General features: G+C 32.6%; 3 protein-coding genes and 1 pseudogene across 4 annotated transcripts; 3 read left to right on the forward strand and 1 right to left on the reverse strand.

The window, feature by feature from the left end:
• Window positions 1-317: 317 nt before the first annotated feature.
• On the forward strand, window positions 318-9,607 carry MSH6 (MUTS homolog 6). Its single transcript, XM_083077747.1, has 21 exons — window positions 318-1,309; window positions 1,884-1,980; window positions 2,173-2,275; window positions 2,357-2,410; window positions 2,493-2,567; window positions 2,674-2,742; window positions 2,865-2,948; window positions 3,130-3,324; window positions 3,656-4,149; window positions 4,254-4,383; window positions 5,016-5,107; window positions 5,224-5,402; window positions 5,480-5,682; window positions 5,768-5,869; window positions 6,333-6,495; window positions 6,999-7,288; window positions 7,455-7,592; window positions 8,014-8,093; window positions 8,214-8,313; window positions 8,589-8,718; window positions 9,058-9,607. The coding sequence occupies exons 1-21, from the start codon at window positions 547-549 to the stop codon at window positions 9,300-9,302; spliced, it is 3,786 nt and encodes a 1,261-aa protein (XP_082933873.1). The 5' UTR covers window positions 318-546; the 3' UTR covers window positions 9,303-9,607.
• Window positions 9,586-11,416, reverse strand: PIT1 (RING/FYVE/PHD zinc finger superfamily protein). Its single transcript, XM_020379226.3, has 6 exons — window positions 11,179-11,416; window positions 11,012-11,083; window positions 10,456-10,523; window positions 10,241-10,370; window positions 9,930-10,010; window positions 9,586-9,831 (listed from the first exon to the last, which is right to left on the reverse strand). Exons 1-6 carry the CDS (start codon window positions 11,311-11,313, stop codon window positions 9,703-9,705), a joined length of 615 nt encoding a protein of 204 aa, XP_020234815.1. The 5' UTR covers window positions 11,314-11,416; the 3' UTR covers window positions 9,586-9,702.
• A 5,509-nt stretch (window positions 11,417-16,925) lies between these two features.
• Window positions 16,926-18,115, forward strand: LOC145959164 (universal stress protein A-like protein; annotated as a pseudogene). The gene is made up of 4 exons (XR_014434923.1): window positions 16,926-17,221; window positions 17,330-17,442; window positions 17,786-17,912; window positions 17,994-18,115. The product of XR_014434923.1 is annotated as a universal stress protein A-like protein (transcript).
• Window positions 18,116-22,247: 4,132 nt separating this feature from the next.
• On the forward strand, window positions 22,248-22,989 carry LOC109814732 (uncharacterized). Its single transcript, XM_020379229.3, has one exon. The coding sequence runs from the start codon at window positions 22,304-22,306 to the stop codon at window positions 22,844-22,846; it is 543 nt and encodes a 180-aa protein (XP_020234818.1). The 5' UTR covers window positions 22,248-22,303; the 3' UTR covers window positions 22,847-22,989.
• Window positions 22,990-23,619: the final 630 nt, after the last annotated feature.

Here is a 23,619-nt window from a genome sequence, read left to right on the forward strand (position 1 = left end):
TATATATATTTATTTATTTATTAGTTTGGACGTGGACAATCCTATTTTTTTTCTCAATTTTTTATGTAAACTGTTTTAAAAAATATGTCTTGAAATGTGATTTTTACTTTTGAAGTCGTATTCCACAAACTCGAGTTTCTTATTTTTATATTTTTTAATTTTCTATCCTAGTTCTGGTAAAAAAAAGTTAATAAATAATTTATGATTTTATAACAGTTGTAATCCAAAAGCAGAAAACATTTTTATGAACTTGAGTTGTGGTTAATTGATTTACCATCGTCCCTAAGTAAGAATTAGTAACAAAATAAAAGCAGCCCATTTCTTTCGTTTTCCGAAACGGCTCAAAATCTGAACGAGCACTACTACTCTGCTAGTACTAGCATCGCAAGTAGAGACTCGAATTGGTTATAAAAAAATAAAGAAAAAAGAAAAAAGTAGTAGCGTGTTCCCGCCATGCCCCAGAAACAATTCTAGTTATCAATACCATTCCCTTTCCCTCTCCTTAACCCTTTCACTCTCTTCTGCAACACACAACAGTACACAGCTATGTCCTCTTCGCGTCGCAACACCAACGGTCGATCACCGCTCGTCAATCAGCAGCGTCAAATCACTTCCTTCTTCACCAAATCCGCTTCTCCTTCTCCCTCTCCCACCCTCTCCAAAACCACCCAAAAACCTAACCCTAACCCTAACCCTACCCCTCTCAATGCCAAACACAAGCCTCTTCTTCTCATCGGCGCTTCCGCTTCTCCGCCCTCATCTTCTCTCTACGGCCAAGAAGTTGTTGGCCGAAGGATCAAGGTTTATTGGCCATTGGACAATGCCTGGTACGAAGGTTCCGTCAAATCCTTCGACAGCCTCACCTCCAAGCACCTCGTTCGTTACGACGACGACGAAGAGGAATCGCTCGACCTCTCCAAGGAGAAGGTCCACTTGCTTCAGGATTCCTCTTCCAAGAAACTTAAACGCCTGCGTCGCGGCGTCCCCGTCGTTAGGAAGATGGTGATTGACGACGGCGAAGAAGAAGAGGGTAATGATGCTGCTGATGGTGATGATTCCGATGATGAAGATTGGGGGAATAATGCTGCATTGGAGGATGCTGGGGACGGTGATGAAGATACGGACTTAGAGGAGGAAGGGGATGAAGCAGAGATGGCTAAAGGGAAACCTGGTGGGAAGGTTGAGGGTAGAAAGCGGAAGCTAAGTGGAACGGTGAAACAAGAGTCTGCGAAAAAGAGCAAGAGTGGAGTGGAAGTTGGCAAGGGAGCTTTTAAGTTCTCTGTGTCGGAACCTACGAGTAATTTGGAGAGTAAGTGACCTAGTTAAGCAATGGAGCTTTCTAGCAGAGAAACTGTTTTTTGAATTTTCTCAGATTAATTTTGGCGTTCAGATGTTGATATTGATCATTATCTTATTAGTTTTGTTTTTATTACGTTTGTGGCGGTGGAGAGTGTGTTATATGGGATTTTTCAAATTTTGAGATCAAAAGCACATGTTTGTTAAATACGGAAGGAAATGGCCAAAAACATTGCATGGCGATGGTAAAGATTTCATAACAAAGGAAAAGGAAGAAATCACTCTTGTAGTTGTTTCTCCAATGGCAACACTTTTATACATGCCTTTAATATTTTTCCCCGTCTTCACTGGCACCATTTTCCGGATGCTCCTTCTTATTCCACTGGATGATGTCACTAGCCAACTGAAATTCATAAAGCAACCCGTTTGCATCATTGCAAAAGGAGTTCACACTTCCCAAAGCATGAAAGTAGAACGCAATGTTTTGTCTTTTCTGTCATTTGCAAGTTTTAAAATGCGAACCAAACACACGAGAGATTATTATATTTTGTAATTTATAATTTAAGTCATGCCTTTAAATTTTGCAGATAAAAATACGTCTAACGGTGCTGATAATGTTGTGACTGCCGAGGCTTCTGAAAGATTTGCATCTCGTGAAGCTGAGAAATTGCGCTTCCTGAAAGTGTGAGTGCCGAGTATAGTGATGTAGTGTTTTAAGTTTTTCATGCCTAAATTTCTTTCTTGCCTCGAAATGCTATGCCAATACCATTTATGTGTTTGCAGTTATTGGCTGTTTGTGCCATTTTTTCAGTCATTTAATTTGTTGGTATATATTTTAATTTTATGTTGCTATCTATGTGTATGGTATTGCTACAGAGATCGCAGGGATGCCAAGCGAAGACGGCCGGGAGATGATAATTATGATTCAAAAACTCTTTACTTGCCTCCTGATTTCTTAAAGAATTTGTCGGATGGGCAGGTATTACTGCTAAAGCAGTTGGGTGAAATTCTCAAAATTTCAATGATGCATGCAATTAATACTGTCATTTGATAAATGCAGAAACAGTGGTGGGATTTCAAGTCAAAGCATATGGACAAAGTTTTGTTTTTCAAGGTTTGAGCTGGATAAGTTTTGTTGGTGCAATTAGTTCATTCCTTATAACCAAATTGAATATTTTTCCTCATTGTTGGTGCAGATGGGTAAATTTTATGAGCTTTTTGAAATGGATGCACATGTAGGCGTGAAAGAGCTTGACTTGCAGTATATGAAGGTGTGCATGAGTGTCTAGGGTTGTTGATTTTCTTTAGAATCTCAAGGTGTCTTATTTGCTTGCTCTAAATAATGCATGCTTACTGGTTTCCATATGACTCTTCCAGGGAGACCAACCTCATTGTGGATTTCCAGAGAAGAATTTCTCGATGCATGTGGAGAAACTGGCCAGGAAGGTTTGCCTCGTAGATAGCTTTTTTTATTTTTTTATTTCATCTCTTCTACTGAGATAATTATTATGTCCAAGAAGCCAACTTGCAACTAGGGAGGAACTTACTAAGTTGCCTTTGCTGAGCAGGGTTATAGAGTTCTTGTTGTAGAGCAGACTGAAACACCTGAACAGCTGGAGCTTCGTCGCAAGGAAAAGGGCTCTAAAGATAAGGTCTGATCACATCTCACAATGACCAGGAGAAGTCATTATATTTTATTCTCTTTTTACCAAGCCTTATATTTCTGTGTAGAATATTGTTTTATATCTTTATTTTATGAGATACTTTTCTTGCTAACCCTAGTGTTGATAGAGCAACATTGGTCTCTAACTTGATATTTCTTTTTCCTTCTAGGTTGTAAGGCGTGAAATATGTGCAGTGGTTACAAAAGGTACATTAACGGATGGGGAGCTGCTGTCTTCAAACCCTGAAGCTGCTTATTTAATGGCCCTGACCGAGCATCACGAAAATAATCCAAATGAAATTTCAGAGCATATCTATGGTGTTTGTATAGTTGATGTTGCCACAAGTAGGGTTATTCTTGGACAGGTATGACACTGTACATTCATTCTAGTTCTCTGGCTAAATTTTATTATGCATAAACTTATTCCAAACCTTGAATGGGATCTGCAAATGTGATCTGGCTGTTAAGTATTGAATTCTTCTACCTGTAGCTGTATAAGGCTTTTGCACAAAATTTCAATATTCATTTGGTTGCTTTGTTCCTTCCTCCATTTGCCTTGGTGATCAGTTATTATTTTAGAATTTCCTGAATTTATTTGGAAAGTGAGCATGCATACCAAATATAGACCTAATTAATCTTCTGATTGGTTATATTATCCCTTATGTAAAAATAGTAATTGGCTTCACTCTATGGCAGTTTAAGGATGACTTGGAGTGCAGTGCTTTGTGCTGTATCTTATCTGAGATCAGGCCTGTTGAAATTGTGAAACCTGCTAAACTACTCAGTGCTGAAACGGAGAGAGTACTGCAGAAGCATACCAGAAATCCTTTAGTGAATGAATTAGTCCCAATTGTGGAATTCTGGGATGCTGACAAAACAGTGGATCAATTGAAGAAAATTTATGGGAATACTAATGATGTTAGTGTTGAAGATAGTGGCCTGCCAGATGTTTTACTGGAGCTGGTGAAGACAGGTGATGACAATAGAAGTGCACTTTCAGCACTAGGTGGTGCTCTCTATTATCTGAAACAGGCTTTTCTAGATGAGAGATTGCTTAGATTTGCACAGTTTGAGTTACTTCCATGTTCTGGTTTTGGTGACTTTGCTTCAAAACCCTACATGGTTCTTGATGCGGCTGCCCTGGAGAATCTTGAGATTTTTGAGAATAGCAGGAATGGAGATTCTTCGGGGTATGTTTGTGATATGGTTATCTACACTTTCTATTTTACACAAGATACTTAATTTATGTGTATATTACTACTATATTTTACTGAAATAATGATGCTTCTTGTAGCACACTCTATGCCCAACTAAACCAATGCGTTACTGCATTTGGAAAGAGATTGCTAAAGACATGGCTTGCAAGACCATTATGTCATGTGGAGTCAATTAAGGAACGCCAAGAAGCTGTTGCAGGTTTGAAGGTAGGTTTATTGACCATGTATTTCTCTTCTGATTCTGATGATCCTTCATGATACAATGAACTTTATGGATGCCCTGTTGCTATTTTATATCATACACCATTTAAGTCAAGCAGGGCTCTAAAGCTCAAGATTTTTTTTTTGTTAATGTTAGCTATACTTATTTATTCTTGTTTGTATCTTTTTAGTATTGCTTGTCTTATTTTTGGATGTTCAATTTCTCAACTTTTGATATCATTTTCTGGACTTTAACTAGCACTAGTCATGGGAAATTGTGTTCATTTGAAATAAATCTGAGAACACATCTTATCATGTTTGTTTGTGTTTATTATATAATTACCAGACTCTTCTTTCTGGGGAAATGTACCCTTGTTCCATGTAGACCCCAGATCTAGCAGTTTATTTGATTTTCTGTGTTCAATAATATATAATATGGTTGTCTTTTTAAACGTGTATTGGAAATGTGCTTTTCTATTTATGTTGCTTTTGAACTGATACAGATAGAAGGTTGGCTGTTGTGTACGGTGTTGACATCTACAAGATGATACAGTGGCTATATTAAGCTGATGATAATCATCAGATAGAAAATCAGTGCATAATATTGATTGTTTTTTGAGATATGATTTGTTTTTCAGGGAGTTAATCTACCTTCTGCACTAGAATTTCGAAAAGCATTATCCAAGCTACCTGACATGGAGCGGTTGCTTGCACGCATCTTTTCCTCTAGGTAAGAATTATTGCACACAACTATGTATGATATTTATATGAACTGTCCTGATTGTCGTCATCTTGTAAAATCTAAAGTCTTTAACTATATATGCACCTTGATCTTCATGAATGCAGTGAAGCTAGTGGAAGAAATGCTAACAAAGTGGTTCTGTATGAGGATGCATCCAAGAAGCAACTGCAAGAGTTTATTTCAGCTCTGCGTGGTTGTGAACAGATGGAACAAGCGTGCTCTTCACTTGGTGTCATTTTGAATCATGTCAAATCCAGACAACTTCATAATCTGTTAACACCAGGTACAGTAGTCTCAATAAATACGTCATGAAATTATTCTGGAGCTGCATTTTAATGTATTGAATGGTGCCAACTTCAGGTAAAGGTCTTCCTGATGTCTGTATGGATCTCAATCATTTCAAGGATGCCTTCGATTGGGTGGAAGCCAATAACTCTGGGCGTATAATACCTCGTGAAGGAGTTGACACAGAGTATGACTCGGCCTGTAAGGCAGTTAAAGAGATTGAGTCCAGTTTATTGAAGCATCTCAAGGAACAAAGGAAAATACTTGGAGATACATCAGTAAGATCTATAGTCAAAGCAATTGGAGTTTAATATTTTTTATATTGCTTAAAATCAAATTTTGAATGTACTTATTCTATTACAGATTACTTATGTCAGTGTTGGAAAGGATTCATACCTATTGGAAGTGCCAGAAAATTTGAGTAGGAATATTCCTCGGGATTATGAACTGCGTTCATCCAGGAAAGTAAGAAGACGCACAATGTTTTGAAGACTTATCTCAATTAAATGCAAATTCGTTAGATTATGTATTTGAGTCTACAACAATATTTCATTGTCGAAAAATATTAACACATTCACTAACACACTATTATTGATTTGAATATTAAAAATTACAAAATCATGAGTGAAACTCGTTAAAGAAGTGAGACCCACTAAATTATGTTTTTTTAAAGTAGATTCCAACCAATTGCAGAGTGTCTCCATTTGCTAGCTCTGTTTCATTGTTTGTCAGCTTTTCTTGTAAATAATCGCGCATACTTTTATCCCGAGTTATCTTTTTACACAAGAGTATACTATCATGTTGCATCACATTAAAAAAATTAATCCCTGTGAAATTGTTGGTTAGTCCTTGATACATTATATTCTGCATATACCAACTATGGACATAAATGAATTTTTCTCTCATTTTCCCTATCCGGTATATGCAGGGCTTTTTTAGGTACTGGTCTCCAGATATTAAATTGTTTTTGAGACAGCTCTCCCGAGCTGAATCTGAAAAGGAGTCCTTGCTTAAAAGTACACTTCAGAGATTAATATCGCGTTTTTGTGAACATCACACTAAGTGGAAGCAGTTGGTGTCCACAACTGCAGGTACATACTGTGGCCCTTCCCAGTCATTTTGTCATCCATAGCTCACACCCACTTAAGTTCACAAGTGGTTTTTAAGATTGTTGATGTATGATACTTCAATAGATGTATAAACTAAAACTGGTAGTCATTTTTAATGTAATGGCTTTCCAGCTGCCTGTGGAGGGAATTTAGTTTATCTTAAAAATAGTATCTTCTGCTCAATAATAAGGTGACTATTGGATTAAAAGGAAAAGTACATAATTTGGAGAATATGCATTTCTGTCGTACATGCTTCGTGTAATGCTGTGTAGTTTATCTTCTGCTTTGTGTAATGCCTGTTTACATTTACAACCTATATTTCTTCAGCTGAAATCAATTTCTATTTTTCGGCCATTTTATTTGATTCAATATGAGCCTTGCACTCGAGTTTTTACAAGATGGATTTTTGATGCTGCATGTAAATATAAAATCAAAACCTTTTATTTTACATGGCTTAAATTGGTTATTACATTCACATGTTGCAGAACTGGATGTCTTGATCAGTTTAGCTATTGCTGGTGACTACTATGAAGGACCAACATGCAGACCTAATTTCATAGGCACATTATGCACAAAAGAAGCTCCTTACCTCCATGCTAAAAATTTGGGACACCCAGTCCTTAGGAGTGATACCTTAGGCAAGAGTGCCTTTGTACCCAATGACATAACCATTGGTGGTCCAGATCATGCTAGCTTTATTCTTCTAACTGGTCCTAACATGGGTGGGAAGTCAACTCTTCTTCGTCAAGTTTGCTTGACTGTAATTTTGGCCCAGGTGAAGCTTTAAAGTTGTGTTACATTTCTCATTATCTATTCTTTATTTGCCTTTTTTTAAGGGAGGGGTGGGGCGATTGTGTAGGAAGGTTGGCCTTGCCTGCTGAGTCTTGTCTTAAATAAGCCAGTTTTTATCTGTGGATTTATGCTTTTAATTTCTTATGCAGGTAGGAGCTAATGTCCCAGCAGAAAGTTTTGATTTGTCACCTATTGACCGGATTTTTGTTCGAATGGGGGCCAAAGATAATATAATGGCTGGCCAAAGTACATTTTTAACTGAGCTTTCAGAAACTGCAACAATGCTGGTAAGTTGTCCCTTTGAGTATCAACTTGTATCACTGGTAATTAAGGTTAAATAGGCATAAAATTTGGCTGCTCTCAAGTCACTAGACAGCGCCTGTGAAATAGTTGTATTTCAAGTGATGTTTTCTTCTTTTGAATCTGAACAAGATTATTTGGTTTATGATAGACTTTTTTCTCTAAAATGTAAGCAGCAATGAATGACACAACTTGGAGGAAGAAAACTTTTGCCTTTGCATTTTTTTCTTTAGAGCTCACTTATTTATATAATTATATGTTTTGTCCGCAATGGATTAATTAGTTGTGTGTATTTCGTGAAGCTTTATTAGCCCTTTTATTTGGCTTGTTATGGGTCACTGATGTGTTTGAATCTGATCTTATTAAAGCATTGTTTCTTTCTGAATATGTACTTTTGATGGTGAGTAGTCATCAGCCACACGTAATTCATTGGTGGCTCTGGATGAGCTTGGGCGAGGGACTGCAACTTCTGATGGGCAAGCCATTGCGTAAGTGTCTATTGTGGAATTAGTTGGACATGCTCTTTTCCCTTATGTATTCTTATTGATTTCATAGCTTCTGGTGAGTTCATCTCAGATTCTTCCTTCTGTATTTCAAACATTTGTCAGGGAATCCGTATTAGAACATCTTGTGCGAAAGGTGCAATGTCGGGGATTGTTTTCTACACACTATCATCGATTAGCTGTAGATTATCTCAAAGATCCCAAGGTATTCTCAGTTTTTTGTCCAGTGTAATCATTACTGTGGTACTGTGCTAAATTGAATTCATGGTCTAATGCTTGTAAGAAGCATTTAATCTCCCTACATTAGTTTTGTTAATTTACTTGAGTGCCCATAAGATTGCCAGTCATGTCCTATTTAGATACGATGTCCTATAGAAAGTTTACGTTATATTTTAGTAATTTGTTCTACCTACTGTTTTGGTCAATTTTAGTTTGGAAACTTAAATCATATTTCTGAATTAGCTTTTTGTGCTTGTAAAGGTCAGTCTCTGCCACATGGCATGCCAAGTTGGTACTGGAATTGCAGGTTTGGACGAAGTCACCTTTCTTTACAGGCTTACCCCTGGTGCTTGTCCCAATAGCTATGGTGTTAATGTTGCTCGGATAGCTGGTATGTTTTTGTTGTTTTGCAATATCACTAACATGGATTGTGCTCCTCTTATATTTTCTGACCGTAAAGTGCCAAATTATAACTGGTGATTAGAAACTTATTATTTAAGAATTTAATAACCTAGCGATTATAAGATGTATTTGATCACAACTTCAACCATTAATTTTCCAATCATAACGTCTTTTGGGTCACTCTGGATTCTGTAAAACTGTAAATGAGTGATCGAGTGTCATGTTGATTTTATTGTTTGGTACAAATGTGCCAAGCCTCATTATTCTAATGTGTTGTATAATTATTAACAAATTCATATGATAATAAAGCAAAATAATTTTTTTTCAGGGCTTCCATCTTCCGTGCTTCAGAAGGCTGCTGCAAAGTCCAGAGAATTTGAGGCCACTTATGGTAAATGCAGAAAGGTGTCTACTGAAACAAACCCTCCCAATAAAAATTGGCTTGATGAGATAGCAGTTATCATACAAAAACTGAACAACGCTGCTACAAATTTGAGTTGCCAGGAAGCCATTTGCGTCGGTTCCCTAAGTGAACTTCAGGATAAAGCAAGAGAACTAATGCTGCGATGTTAAACTATTTCAAGAGTTTGTCATCCGGCATCCAGATAACAGTAGTAATTCATTCTTTTGAGAAGCAAGCAATTTTGTGGCCGTATTCTACGTTGATATCGATTCTGTAGGAAATGGCCTTGTATGTTGGTTGTCCAACAAGTTTTGTTTAGCGCTGTGCTTGTAAATAGTTACGGATAAAACGGTGATACGATACGAGTTAAACTAATAGATAACTAGATTGAAGGCTCTGACCCATTGTACATGTTGAGCAGGTTATCCAATAGATTTTTGAAGTCAATATAAATGTTGCACAAGTTATTACTTTATTTATTTTATTATAAATTATCCCGCAAAATATTTGAATTTGACGAGCATCATCATAATGCTCTGATACACTAAGCAAATAATCTAGGAATTTACATTATGCCGTCTCATTTTCGTCAGATGTTGACGTGTCATAGTCAGGATCCTGACAGTTCTGAATGGCGCCGATTGTCTTAATTATTATGTACATGGGTATAATAATTCCGGTAGCCTTTAATATAATGACCTGCATCAAAATAGTATACCAAGTTTCTTTAGTCTCTAGCATTCCGTAGGCAAAGGTTTGATTTAAATAAAAATTAAAACGGTAAAACAACTACTCACAGTTAGTAGAGTAAATGGGTAATCTTCCGTTCCATTTGTAAGCACTGCGAAAAGATGTCTTACAAGTAAGACTAGTGTAAACTGCAGAAGTAACGTAGTCAGTTAATTTTTCAGCATGTCTGTCTACACGTTAACGGGTAAATGGAATTAAAGTTTGCTGAAGCTTAATCCAAGAGCCACATGAAAGAAAATGCCGGGGCTGCGTTGGCACCCAGTTGGCAATAGCGGTGTCTGAGTGGACTTTGACAAGTGCAACACTGACAACATTGGAATGAAGAGTGGAATATGAATTTTATTAAGATAATGCTTACAGCTATAGCTAGTGATCGACAGCAAGACGCGCTTCTGTCAGCGGCTGAGCTGCATTCAGAGTACTCGCTTTCTATTGCAACTCCTTCAACCATAATCTCTATTCTTCCGTTTGATGCTTCTTCCTCATCCCTATAAATATAAATTCACATTTTTTTATTACTTCACTAGTTAAAAGTGCACTTTGATTCAATTACATTATATTATGGAAAAGTACCTAATGGACGTTGCTTCATCATTTATCTTAGACTTCTTTGGCGGAACTGTGTATCCGGGTTCATATTGCTGCAAAACCAAAATTAATATATCAATTTGCGCTCATCTAATACACCCAACCTTTCTATCTATTGCTTTTTTTGGAGGTAAATACATCATTATACAATACGATATAAATGGGGCTCGGTTCAGTGAATGTACGATAAAAAAATTCAGCCCCCCTTTTTCCTAATATATCAAATTAAAAAAATAAATATATCAGAGTAAGTCCGTTTATATCCTATTGTATACTAAAGTCTAAAACGGAAAGCCTTCAAAATTGAGCAAAAGCCAAATACAAAAGCAACTGCACTTCGAAAGGAACTTGTTATCGTTTCTATGTCAAAATCAGACAGGGAAGCGCACCCAATCACACCGATAACTCTCTTCCATTTTTTGAAAAAGAACAAAAAACTAAATTGATTGCCATCTAGAAATCAAATTAGATTATAGCTAAATAAAACAACATGAGAAAACATGATGCACAGAAAATAAAATTGAATGAGCCAAGTTTATACCTGGAGACATAATTCACATGTTGTATTTCCTTTCTCGTTGCACCATCTCTGTATGCAATCTCTATGAGCAAACTGCACAACAAAGGCGCTGTTATCGATGAGAATTAAGAAAATTCCAGGAATCATACACACAAAAAAAAACCACTTGGAAATATGTATTTACTTACCTTAACGGTCCCAGAACAAGCACAAGGTGCTTCCATGGTTTCTGAGCTTTCAAACTCTTCTTCATGACATATTCTACAACGAGGAACCCCAGAAAGTAATTTCAAATCATCGACTAGCAAGACAACCTCTGCCATATATTTCAACCCAATGATCTCTGTTTCTTCAAATTTCAGCCTTTGTTTTCAAATTTTGTCCGCTACTCTGTTTTTCTTTTCCTTTCTATGCTCTCTCAGGAATCTCAAGCTTATATACCAAAGATAAAACAATTAGAGTTCCGATATTGCCCCCCTCTTTTTTTATTTTATTTTTAAATTAATGACTTCATTTCAAAAGAACCTAACCACGAAGGCTAGCTTTGACCTTGCCTAAAGGGACTTGCTTGCAATACATGATCAAACAAAAAGTTCCTCTAATAATACCCTTTAGGTTTCAGGTTGTAAAGATTGTTGAACAACCGAGTAATTTTATTCAGATTCCTTGCTTATAATAATAAATATAAATAAAAAAAAAGTCTTAATCCGTGGCAAATTGGGAAAATAGAAAAAGAAAGGGGAAAGAAATGTATATTTTTCTATTCTTTTGTAAGGAAAGCATATCTAGGAGTGAAATAGAGCCTATCATACCACGAAGATATCTATTTTGTTAATTTATTTAGATTTTAACCTATCTACTATACATTTTAGAATATGTTTCATTTATTAGGTGATCTTTTCAATTTTCCTGTTGTTTGGTCAGATATGCATGCGTTGACAATAATTCTGAAATCCCAATGTGCACCCAACTAACTATTGCCTGTCGTAAATGTTATTTTCTTTTTTATCACTTCCCATTTTCTGGTTGCACAAATGCAAAGTAGAAAATTACAAATGGAAATTTGTTCTAGATTCACTTTTTTTTAACAGTAGAATCAGTGGTTGCTATTACCAAATTAGTAATTCGCTTTTATCAGATTTGGTGATAAACCAAAGTAGTATCTTGGAGAAGGTTGGAAAATTAAGCAAATAATTAATGATGTTGAGTAATTGTCTAAATTCTTACCCATTGGTTACACACTTGCACGTGTTACGTGAAAAAGAGTAAACATTTTCTTACATTAGGTTACACGTCCTATTTAAATAGGGAGCTAAGTATACACCAAATATATGGATGATTTCACATCCATCTATGTCTAGAAAAAGAAAAGAAATACATGGGTATGGCTTCAATTAAATGAACCAGGGATTAAAAAGAAAAAGAAAAAACAAACGGGATGAAACATCCTGTGCACCTTTTTATTTGTTTATTTCTTGTTGGGAGGGAAGGGGGCAAGATTGCAAATAATTGCATCTACGAAACGAAAATTTATGAGACACAGATACTTTTTTCCTAGTGACCCTCCAAGTACAGTTCGAAAATTGCCCTTTACAGGTTTAAAATCTGGGACCTATGATCCTTCGCCAACGGTAACAAACGTTCAAAACAAACTGAAATTTGAAATCATGGACCCCGCTTTTTGGTTAGATTAATCAGTAATCACAAACGCGCCCTAACGCATCATTAGACTTGTTCGGTTTCGGTGTTCCTCCTTTACACGCCAAGCTTTTTAGAATCTTTGGATTTTTTTAGGTGATGAATAGTGCATGGATAAGGAAATTATTCAGTAGTTCAACTATTTCTTAATTCATGAAAATAGTTCAATTACACACCCTACATACGTATGTGACAAATGACATGGTATTATTAATGTTGTTATTAGATCTCATGCATGCAATTTCCTTAACAAAATCGATTTCAAAATTGTCTGCCGTGTGAAGAAAAGAAAAAGCAACGCTATTTAATCCGTTTCGTAAGCTGACGCACGTGCTTATCCCTTTCTGGTTTGTTCTTATCGTTCCCTTCGAAACTATGTGGATTTATCCAACAATTATGAGCAATCCTTGTCATTTAGAAGATTCACAACTCACAAATCACAACTAATGGGGATTGAATTTGCACTTTCTTATGGGTGCTTTTCTATAAGCAAGTGGTCGCCACTCGCCACTCTGTGGGGACAATAACCTTACGTTGAGAAAACTGTACCTCATCTATCCAACTTTTAATTCTAATTTCACACCTAACCATCCTGTTATTACCCATTTCCTCATCAGTAATCAACTCTTTTTATTATTATTATTATGAATTTCATTCATTTAAGTTTTAAAATTAAGTAATAAACATGTTATTTAAAATTAAATAGAAAATATTGAGCAGTGTTTACGAATTATACTACATGCAGATGCAATTAATAGTGTATCACATGAGAAAATAGTAGTATTAAAAATTAAAATTAAATTATTCTATTAGATTATAAATTTCTATTAAAATTAAAAAGAAAAATAATATACGTTGTAAAAATAGTGCTATTACTTTTTCTTATACGAAAGTCAATCCGATTAAGAATTATTTTAGATACAAACTTGTAAAGACTTTTAAGAGTTTATTTATTAAGAAATATTTTTTATTTTTTATAAAAAATTAAACTTTCAAAAATATTTCTAACTCATAAGAAAATAGACTTTAAGTAACTATCAAGTTATAGTACTCACAAATACATTAGTTTTTAAAGTTTAATTTTGAATGAAGTGTTAATAGTAGATCAATACTACTTAACTTTGAAATCTAGAGATTCTAAATTTGTAATAAAAAAATTTGAGACCAAAATTACACATTTTCAAAATTTTAAGGACTAAAAATAGATTTAAGTTTAAAAAAAAAAAATTGGGGATAAGAAGAAATTAACTTCCATGCTAATTGTTAATTTAATAATGGTAACTTGAAAAAGTTAGTAAACCGATAGAGTGATTTACCTTGCCTAATAGAATCATTGTAATGTATAGAAGTTGGAGATATTTGGTGGTGGTTTGAATTGAAAACGAAGTTTGTTCCGAACCGTTAGATCAAGCAAATGCTGTCACTGTTGAGTTTAGTTTAAGCTAAGTCTTCTATAATACAACCAAAACATGTCCTCTAATAAACAGAATAAAGGGGGAGCAAAGCAATCACTCACCCAAAGTTTGCAAATTAAACTCTTTTGATAAAGGAGTGCAAACTAGAAAGGTATCCTTAGTTGTTGAATGCCGATGGCTTAGCTTCAAAGTTCATGCATTTCTATGGATAATATCGTTAAGATTAAGGTCATATAATATAAGATAAATACACGAAAGGTGGAATATCTTAGATAAGATGGTTCATATATATCTGTAAATTAAAGCATTTTTTTTTGTCACAACTTAATAGTCTATTCCCAATTTCCCGTAAGAGGAAAGTATAGTATATGGGCCAATGTCAAAGCTCTGTTGCTCCACTTGTCTGGGCCTTTATTGGGTACTATCACCCCCCAATCAGCCAATACCAGAAGGAGGATACTATTTGCAACCTACCTTTTGCTTTTTACATTGCCTACCTTTTTCTGATATGTATTTTGGACTGGTGTGACTCAGTAATTTTAACTACGTTACTAGGTTACCGAAACTAGATTTCGAGACGTAAAAACTACATTACAAAATTTAATTTTTACAAGATTGGTAAAAAGTGAAAAAAAAATAAAAATGGAAGACCAATATGACTTTTAGAGTGAATAAAAGAGAGAAAAATAAGACAACGGGTGCGGTGGGGAGATTGACGAGAGGGGGAGGAAAGATAGATAGTTTGAATATTTTAAAAAGTACGGGAAAATGAGAGGGGAGTGAGAAGAGTAAAAACAAAGAGTGCTAATAAATTAAAAGTAGCTCAAAATTAGTCATTTAATTTATTGATTTAGGAACTTTTAGTGTTACATTGGGTCAAAGACAAATAATAAAAAAAATATTTATGATTGACTTATTACATTTTTATTTGTTATTGTACTCGTAAGAGTGAACAATGTTATTGTGGACTAAAAAGAAGAGAGAGATTAATAAAAAAGAGTTTGATAATGAGTTAATTATGTTTGAAAATCAATTTGTAAGTAAGGTGAACAAATTGAACTAAATTAAACTAGAATTAAAAAAATTGTATTGAGCTAAAAATAAAGTTCGCTCAAATTGAACTTTAAAAATTTGAACTGAACTACAATTTAAACTAAATTAAATTATTTTGGTTATTTGAATTGAGAAAAGTAAAAAAGAAAAAGAAAAAAAAAGAGTGCAAATATAATTCTCTCACCATAAATTAGAAGTAGCTTCATTTTGACTAGTCTCGTTCAATTTTATTGATTCAAAGACTTTTATATTTACATTGGGTTGGAGAGAAACAAAAAAAAAGTTCCATGATAAATTTATTGCATCTCCATTTGTTGCTTTTCTCTCGAAAGTGAACAATGTTATCGTGGGTTAAAAAGAAAAGAGAGAGAAACATTAATGAATAGAGTTTGATAACGAGTTGACTATGTTTAGAAATCAATTTGTAACTAAGATGAACAAAATGAACTAAACTAAAATAAACTTATAAAAATTGTATTGAGTCTGAAATAAAGTTCATTTGAACTAAACTGAATTTGATATTGATTCAAACGAACTAAACTTTAAATATTTGAACTGAGCCACAATTTGAACTAAATTGAGTTGTTTTGGTTATTTGAATTTGAACAATGTTATTTTGGCTTTTTAGTTTGTTAAAGAAGCCAAATTCTCCTATTTTATTTTATTTTCTATTTTTACTTAAATTTTTAAAAGAAAAAATATATAAAAAAATATCATACCAAATAAAATCGGTAGGCTTTGAGCCTAAAAATTAGTAGTCCCAACTTAATTTAATTAGTCTTCTAAATTTAACGAAATTGAAACAATTTTTTTAAGTCATTTTTCTCGAAACCTAGGTTGTTGGGCCATCAGGCCAATCTATCGAATAAACTATTTTTGATATATTTAAGTTTATCCTTTTTTTTTTGCTTAGACCTTCTTGCACACAAAATATGTTAATATATGAATTTAGATTATCTCATGTGCCATTTTTGTCTAGTAAAATCTCAGTTAAATAAAAATGAGAGAAGATTTAAATAATAAACAAAGAAAGGTATAAAGTTTTAAAAGTGAAAATTTTCATTGAAAAAAAATAAAGTAAAAATCTCGCATGAGAGAATCCTTTCCCGTTAATATACACCTAAAAAAAATTGAAAACTAATATATTTAATATGTATTTGATATGATAAGAGGGAGAAGATATTATATATATATATATATATATAATAAGGGATCTATTTATTTTAGGAAAAAATTTACTTAGATTTATTTCGTTTAATAATTCATATTTTACATTAAATTTTAACAATCTAACCGTTAAATTTAAATTTATTATTAATATATAGATTAAGTTTATAAATTTTTAAAATGAAGTATCAAATGATTTATAAAATTTTTAAAAATTTATAAATTTGATCTATGCATTAAAAATTTTAAATTCAACGATTAAATCGTTAAAATTTGATGTAAAATATAAATTATTGAACGAAGTAAATATAAATAAACCTACTTTTAAAGGAAACGGATACTTATATATATATATATATATATATATATATATATATATATATATATATATATATATATATTACTTTATGCATAATAATGTAATGAGAACATAAAGAATGTTAATACACTGTTTTGAAGACACTATGTTATTGAGTTGAATTTTATTGACAAATATAAAATTTTGCAAGTTACACTTATTATTTAGTTGTTATTTATTATGATTTTATAATTTTTTTTTCTTTGAATCAAATAAGTGTTTGAAAGAGTGTACGTGTTCCTAACACTCTCCTTATACCCCGAAAGGCAAAGCATATTAATGCTTTCTACATTTTAAGGCTAGTAGTGCATTGCTCACATAGAAGTTGGGAGACAATAGCAGGATCCTTAATTTGGGGGTGAGGGATAATAATGGAGAGAAAAGAGGTAAAGGTAGTGGTGGGTGTGGATGAGAGCGAGGAGAGCATGTTTGCACTCTCTTGGTGTATCACCAACCTTGTTGCCGACACCCCCAACGTTAAACTACTCCTCCTCTATGTCAAGCCACCTCCTCCTGTCCACGCCTTCAATGCTGCTATATGCATGTTTTACTTTTCTTCCCATTCCCCATATTTCCTAATCACATCTTTTTTATGTTATTTGAGGTTTCTTTCCATGTTTCACTAGTTCCAGTCTTCATTTCTTACAGGGTACTTGTCTTCCACTAATGCTATCTCACCTATGGAAGAATACCGCAATGCTTTGGCTAATTCAGTAATGGAAAGAACTGAAGCCATCTGCAAGAACTTGAACACCACAAATGTATGCCTACTTATCGACTCTCTTTTATCTTAGCGTTTTTTTTCATGTACAAGTGTAAATGATCGTCTCATGTCACGTTAGATATGAGTATATGCTGGTATACTGAGTTAAATCTCAGTGGGAAAGACTAATAAAATATGACGCATTAAGATTTTGGTTTAAAATTTGGTATCAAGTTCACTTAACATGATCTGTTTAATCTCCCTCGAATTCTAACTAGAAAGTCTTTCTGGAATTATCTCTCTCGGATTCCAACAATTAAATTTATTTTATCTTCGTATTTGCTCTTAATAAATGTATAGAAAAGTTTATTAGTTCCGCGTATGATAAGGGGTGTGTGCAGATCAAAGTGGAGAAAGTAATAGGGTGTGGAGAAGCGAAGGATGTGATATATATGCATGCAGTGCAGTTCAAAAACTTAAGGCTGATACCTTGGTATTAGGAACACATGGATATGGATTCTTTAAGAGGTACTACGTACGTGGAGCTTGCAGACACCTTCAATTTATAATTTTAAGGAATGAGTGTGATTGAAAATAACCTCCTTGCAGGGTGGTTGTTGGAAGTGTAAGTGATTATTGTGCCAGCCATGCAAAGTGTGCTGTTGTAATCGTGAAACAACCATAAGACCAATAATTGTCCTTTTCTTTTTTATTTATTACCTTCTTCCCGAGGAGAACGTTTATATTCTCAGGAGCATATGAGCATTCCTGCAGCCTCCAAAGGAAATCTGAAATTTTGTCGAAATCATTAAAAAAATTATTTTTTTTAATAAATTTATTATAAAATAATTATTTTATAATAAATTTATTAAAAATAATAACTTTTTAATAATTCAGAATAATAATTTTTTTAATAATTCCAACGATATTTCGAATTTCGCTTTTGGAGGATACAGCATTTTCCGGAGCATATTAACTCTTGTTTGCCCCACACAAATTAGATTGCTTGATTTTAGTATACATATATAATATAATGCAAATGTAACAGGAAAAATGTTTGGGAATCCTGAGCCCTTTAAGTGGAAATTGCTTGTTTCATCTACAGTTATATTATGAAATAGTCGAAATACTGAAATAGCTACTCTTTGTCTTTGATTATTTTCCAATGAAATATATCCGAAATAAAAACATACTTACGTGATGTGATGTGATGTCTGTTTTATCTATATAATTAATAAATAAATCACCGCAACAAGCACGATTAACTGTCCATACGGGTACAAACTAGAAAATAGATATTCCTAATTTGCGTGTATCTTTCGGCATGCATGCTTTATCAGATTAGACAATAAATATTCAACAATCACGATTAAGTATAGAAGTTCAGTTGCAAGTTGGCTTAGGGCTACCTGAAGAGACAATACTAGCTTGTGGGTCCAGCTTCACACAGAATCAGGCTTCCCTTAGTAAATGATTATACAAAGATTCAACTGCTATTTCGGCTCCTAAAAAGTCTTACAAATGACAAGTAATAAAAGTCAATTCTGTTAATAAGAAATATATATATATATATATATATATATATATATATATATATATATATATTATTAAAGCTGTATATAATGTCATAATGATGACTAGTACTGACCATGTTACAAAGCTAACAAAAGCTCAAGAGATTGAACCATGGAACTCCTCACTAGAACAGCATTGCAATCAGCAACTTAACATTGCGTTTGTTACTTCAAGTTTAAGGCCATTCACGTGTCATTCTATCACAACTTTGTAACAAATATTAATAAAAAGCCGTCTACAGAAGTTACGATAAAATAAACTTTATATATTGTCACTTGTGTAAAAATATTTACTTTTATTTTTTATTAGTCAGTGTAATAATTAGGGTTGTCTAAGTTCCATGAGTTGATCTGATGAGCCTTGTATAGTCAATCTAATAAGCTAGGCAGTCAAAAATTTAGAAGCAATCACTTTATTACCAGTATAAAATTGAGGTGTTTTTGAAATAGTGACTTTTCTTTTTCTTCTTCTTACCAGCAAAATCAGTTTCTTTCCATTTATCTAATTTATATAGATTTTTTAGATATAAAAAAAAACCTTAAAAAAGATACTCAAATTAAATACATAAATATTTTTTAACTCTTTTTTACGAATTGATTCATTGATCCACCAATTTTTACCTTTAGACAAAACAGACCAATGTGTTTAACTTGTTTTTATTTGGTGGACTAGCTTAACTAAATTTGTTTTTTGTGGACTAATGAGTTGGACTTAAATAAGTTGAACTAACACATTTAGTTATCCATAAAAAAAATTCTCTCCATTTCACCTATTATTGAGCTATTGAGAAAATAAATATTACTCTCCATAAAGTATATATTATCTCTATTTTATTTATTTTCCTATAAAGTTTTTAAAAAAATGGAAGAAATTAATTGAGAAGATCTTTTCTCGGAAAAACCTTATAGCTTAAGTACTATGTTAAATTTTGAATTCTATTCTATATGAGACCGCTAACATAGAATGTGTTGATTGTTAATGAATTATAATTTTGATATTTCAATTTCTTATTGATTTTATGATATATATATATATCTATTTTTTTTATTCTATTTTTTCATATGTCTCTTTTTCTTTTTTTATCATGTTACTTGCCGTATTTATATTTTTATATTTAAATTTTTTTGCATCCGTACACCATGAAATAGGTAGTAATTTTGTATTTCCTTTTTCTTTCAAACAAATTCCTTTCACAGTTGATTGCTTTAGCTGGCAGTGAGAGCAAAGGCAATCCGATGTTATTGTAATTCTGTTAAGCACACAAACCAAATGAAAAGGTTACGCGCATGGTTAGGTTTCCATTTGTGAGACCTTGAACATAGCGATCGAAGGAAACTTTTTGTTACTTTATCGAGACATGAGAGACAAAACATAACATAACATGAGCTTTGTGAATTTTAGCCACAATTCGGTATTTTCGTTCAAAATTGGAATCTGACTCAGACAGTATAGTTGAAAGCAGGATTATGTCACACGCTCGCACCTCACACTAACTGACAAACTCGGGAACTTCTTAAAAAACAATGGTTGAGTCTATTATTTAGAGTCGTAAATAATCATAATATTCATTCATTTGTATAATATTTTTTCTTGTTTACTTTATTTTCTACGTTATATCACATTATATATTGATCTCACTATTTTTCCCTTCCAAATCTCTTATTATGAGTATATATATATGTATAATTTTTTTATAATCACTTATAGAAAAATATAAAATTTAAATAAAATAATTTTTCTATATAAGTTATATAAATTAAAATATACTTTATAAAGAACCATACCAGAGACTTTTTATCATTTAGTTTATGTATAAATTAATTATAATTTTTAATAAGATTCTTTTATTTTTATTCTTATTTCTTTTTCTTAAAAGTATTTTATAAGAAAAAATTGTTTAAACAGAGCATAAGTTTATACTTGATGAGTATAGAATAACTTTTTCGAGTTATAAAAGCACGATAATATACCACTTATTGAACTGTAAAGATTTTAAAAAGAAAAAGATAAAAAAGATAGGAGAAAAGTATAAAAAGAGAGATCCGCGTTTTTGACACTACTTTGAGAAAGACGATTTCCCTTATTTTCGCTGTTTTCATCTAAATTAAATTTATATTAAATAGCAAAGTAAGTTATTTTTGAAATTTTTGAAATTTATGATTGTTCTATAATTTTTTTTTAAAAAAATATTATATGAAAACTGATTTTTGTGTATTTAAATTATGTTAAGCATCTCAAACTTATTTTTCAGTCAATTTAACCAAACAAACTTTATAATGAATTGTATATATAATAAATTATCAAAATAATCTAGCTTTTAAGATACAGTTTACCTTAAAACGATCCACGTTTTCAAATGGCCAAAATTTGCATCACTCCCACATGACAAGGCCACACACACAACACCTCGCTGTTGATAGATTCTTTCCTTACTTTGAATTTTTTTGTTTTTTAAATCTTATCTAATAATCAGGGGTCGTATAAATCTGTCATCACATAATTTGATTAAAGAATATTTTGGAATGTATATATATAGAGAATAAGAAATTGTAATGCATATCTATTATCTTCACGCAACATTGTAAAAAAAATGACAAAAAATTTACTTTTTACTTAATAGTTTTAATTTACAGACAAGTTAAATAAAAGCAAGACCCCCTTGTCAAACACTCAATAAGAGACGTATCTAATCTATTTCAAACCATTCATTTACACATTAATCAAGTTTTGTTCTTAACATATATATTAAGTATTTTTTTTTCTGTCATACGGATATTTCTAACTTATGGAGTTATATACTCACTCACTATATTGTGACTGCAGTCTAACATAATATTTTTTTTCTCGCCCACATTAATTAAGTTCAAGATAGTAAAATATCTATTATTTATATTTATATATATATATATAATCTATTTTACATAGATTAAAAAATTTAATTACATATATTAATTTTTATGATTTTATGTAAAATATATACTACATTTTTTAAAATATCTTTAACCATACTTATAATAAATAGTACCTCATTTATTGTCTTATGAGTATTTTTTTGATTAAAATCATTAATGAAATTGACTTATTTTTTAGTAAAAAAAAACATTTTTACTTATATATACTAATATAGGTTGAGGAAGTATTATAATTAGGTGTATATTGAAATATCAGAATATTAATTTTATAGTTAATGTTATTTAATAATTAATAAATGCGAATTGAAAATCCAATATTTGAGTGAACCATATAAAGAGAGATTGAAATTTGAAGAGATGAAGCCCATCTTGGAGCAGAGAAAAGGAAGCATCTTAATAATAAAATTGAAGTAGAGTAAAGGAGGGTAGTGTATGGGGAACATGAGTTGTGGTTCTTGCATCTCTAATGATGTTAGTGTGGGGAATATTTTGAAGAAGAAAGGAAAAGGCAGAAAAACAGCGATGTTGTTGTACAGGAGTGGAAACAGGCGAGAGATCAAGCTACCCGCCAAATGTGGGGAGCTCATGATCCAAGAATTAGGCCACGTCATCAGTCCGGTGGACGAAATCCGCAGAACAGGTCGAGTTTCGGCTTTACTCGCCGATGAAGAGCTTGTAGCGGGGAAGGTTTACCTGCTATTGCCGGTGAATAGGGTTCGTTGCAAGGCTTCAAAGATGGAGATGGGCATTGCGGAGAAACATAGTGTTAGTGCCCAAACAAAGAAGACAAAGGGAAATCAAATGCCCAAGGTTTCGCCGTCACTCATTTCGAGGTCAAGTCAAAGGCTCGGACAAAACGAGGTTACCGTTTTCCCAATTAAAAAGGTCAACCAATTCCAAACACGCTGGAATCCCCTTCTGGATCCTATCTCCGAATCCCCCTCACCTCTCCACCAATTTGGCCCACAATTTTGATCTTCATTTTCTCTCTGCGTCTTCAATTTTATTTTTTCATAATATTTAACTTTGCACTAACATGTATATATGAAGGTTTTCAAAATGATTATCACATGGTCATTTAATCATAATTCAATTGATAAGTTTGTTGATTTTTATAATTATTATTTTAAAAATTATATCTATTATATATTTTATTAATTGATAGCATGATTTTTTTTATATTGATAGTGCCTGAAAATTAACCTCGTGTATATTTATTTTAATAAAAAAAATTACTAGTTTTTGTAAATGAATGTATTGGTATTAAAAAAATTTAATAAATTAATTGTTTTTTTCATTCCTATTTAATTTTGTGCGTTCAGTTTACAGAGAAAGTAAAATAATTCGCAGTACCGAACAAATAAAAAATCTTTATAATTTTTGAATTATTAGTGAAATGATATTAGCAGAACTGAAGTGATTGTGGGCATGTGACATGTCTTATGCAGTTATGAGCGTCACTTTGCAATGTTTGTCCTCATTCTTGAATGTTGAGTTGCTTCTATTGTTAGGAAGATTTGCAAGCCTAACGAATTGGATAATCTGCCACCACTCTTCTTTTTTATTGGGGAAAAGTGGAAAACAAAAACAATAACAAAGGAAAATTCCTATTTTATGATCTTTCCATCACATAATTCAGTGAAATAGCAATATTACAGTAAAATCACAAAAATCATTTATGTTACTTTTTGATTCATATCCAGACGTCAATTGATAATAATCATAACTGACAAGATATTTCTAGTAGA

This window comes from Cajanus cajan, chromosome 6, assembly GCF_000230855.2.
Source record: "Cajanus cajan strain Asha chromosome 6, NIPB_CcT2T_4, whole genome shotgun sequence".
Taxonomy (NCBI): domain Eukaryota; kingdom Viridiplantae; phylum Streptophyta; class Magnoliopsida; order Fabales; family Fabaceae; genus Cajanus; species Cajanus cajan.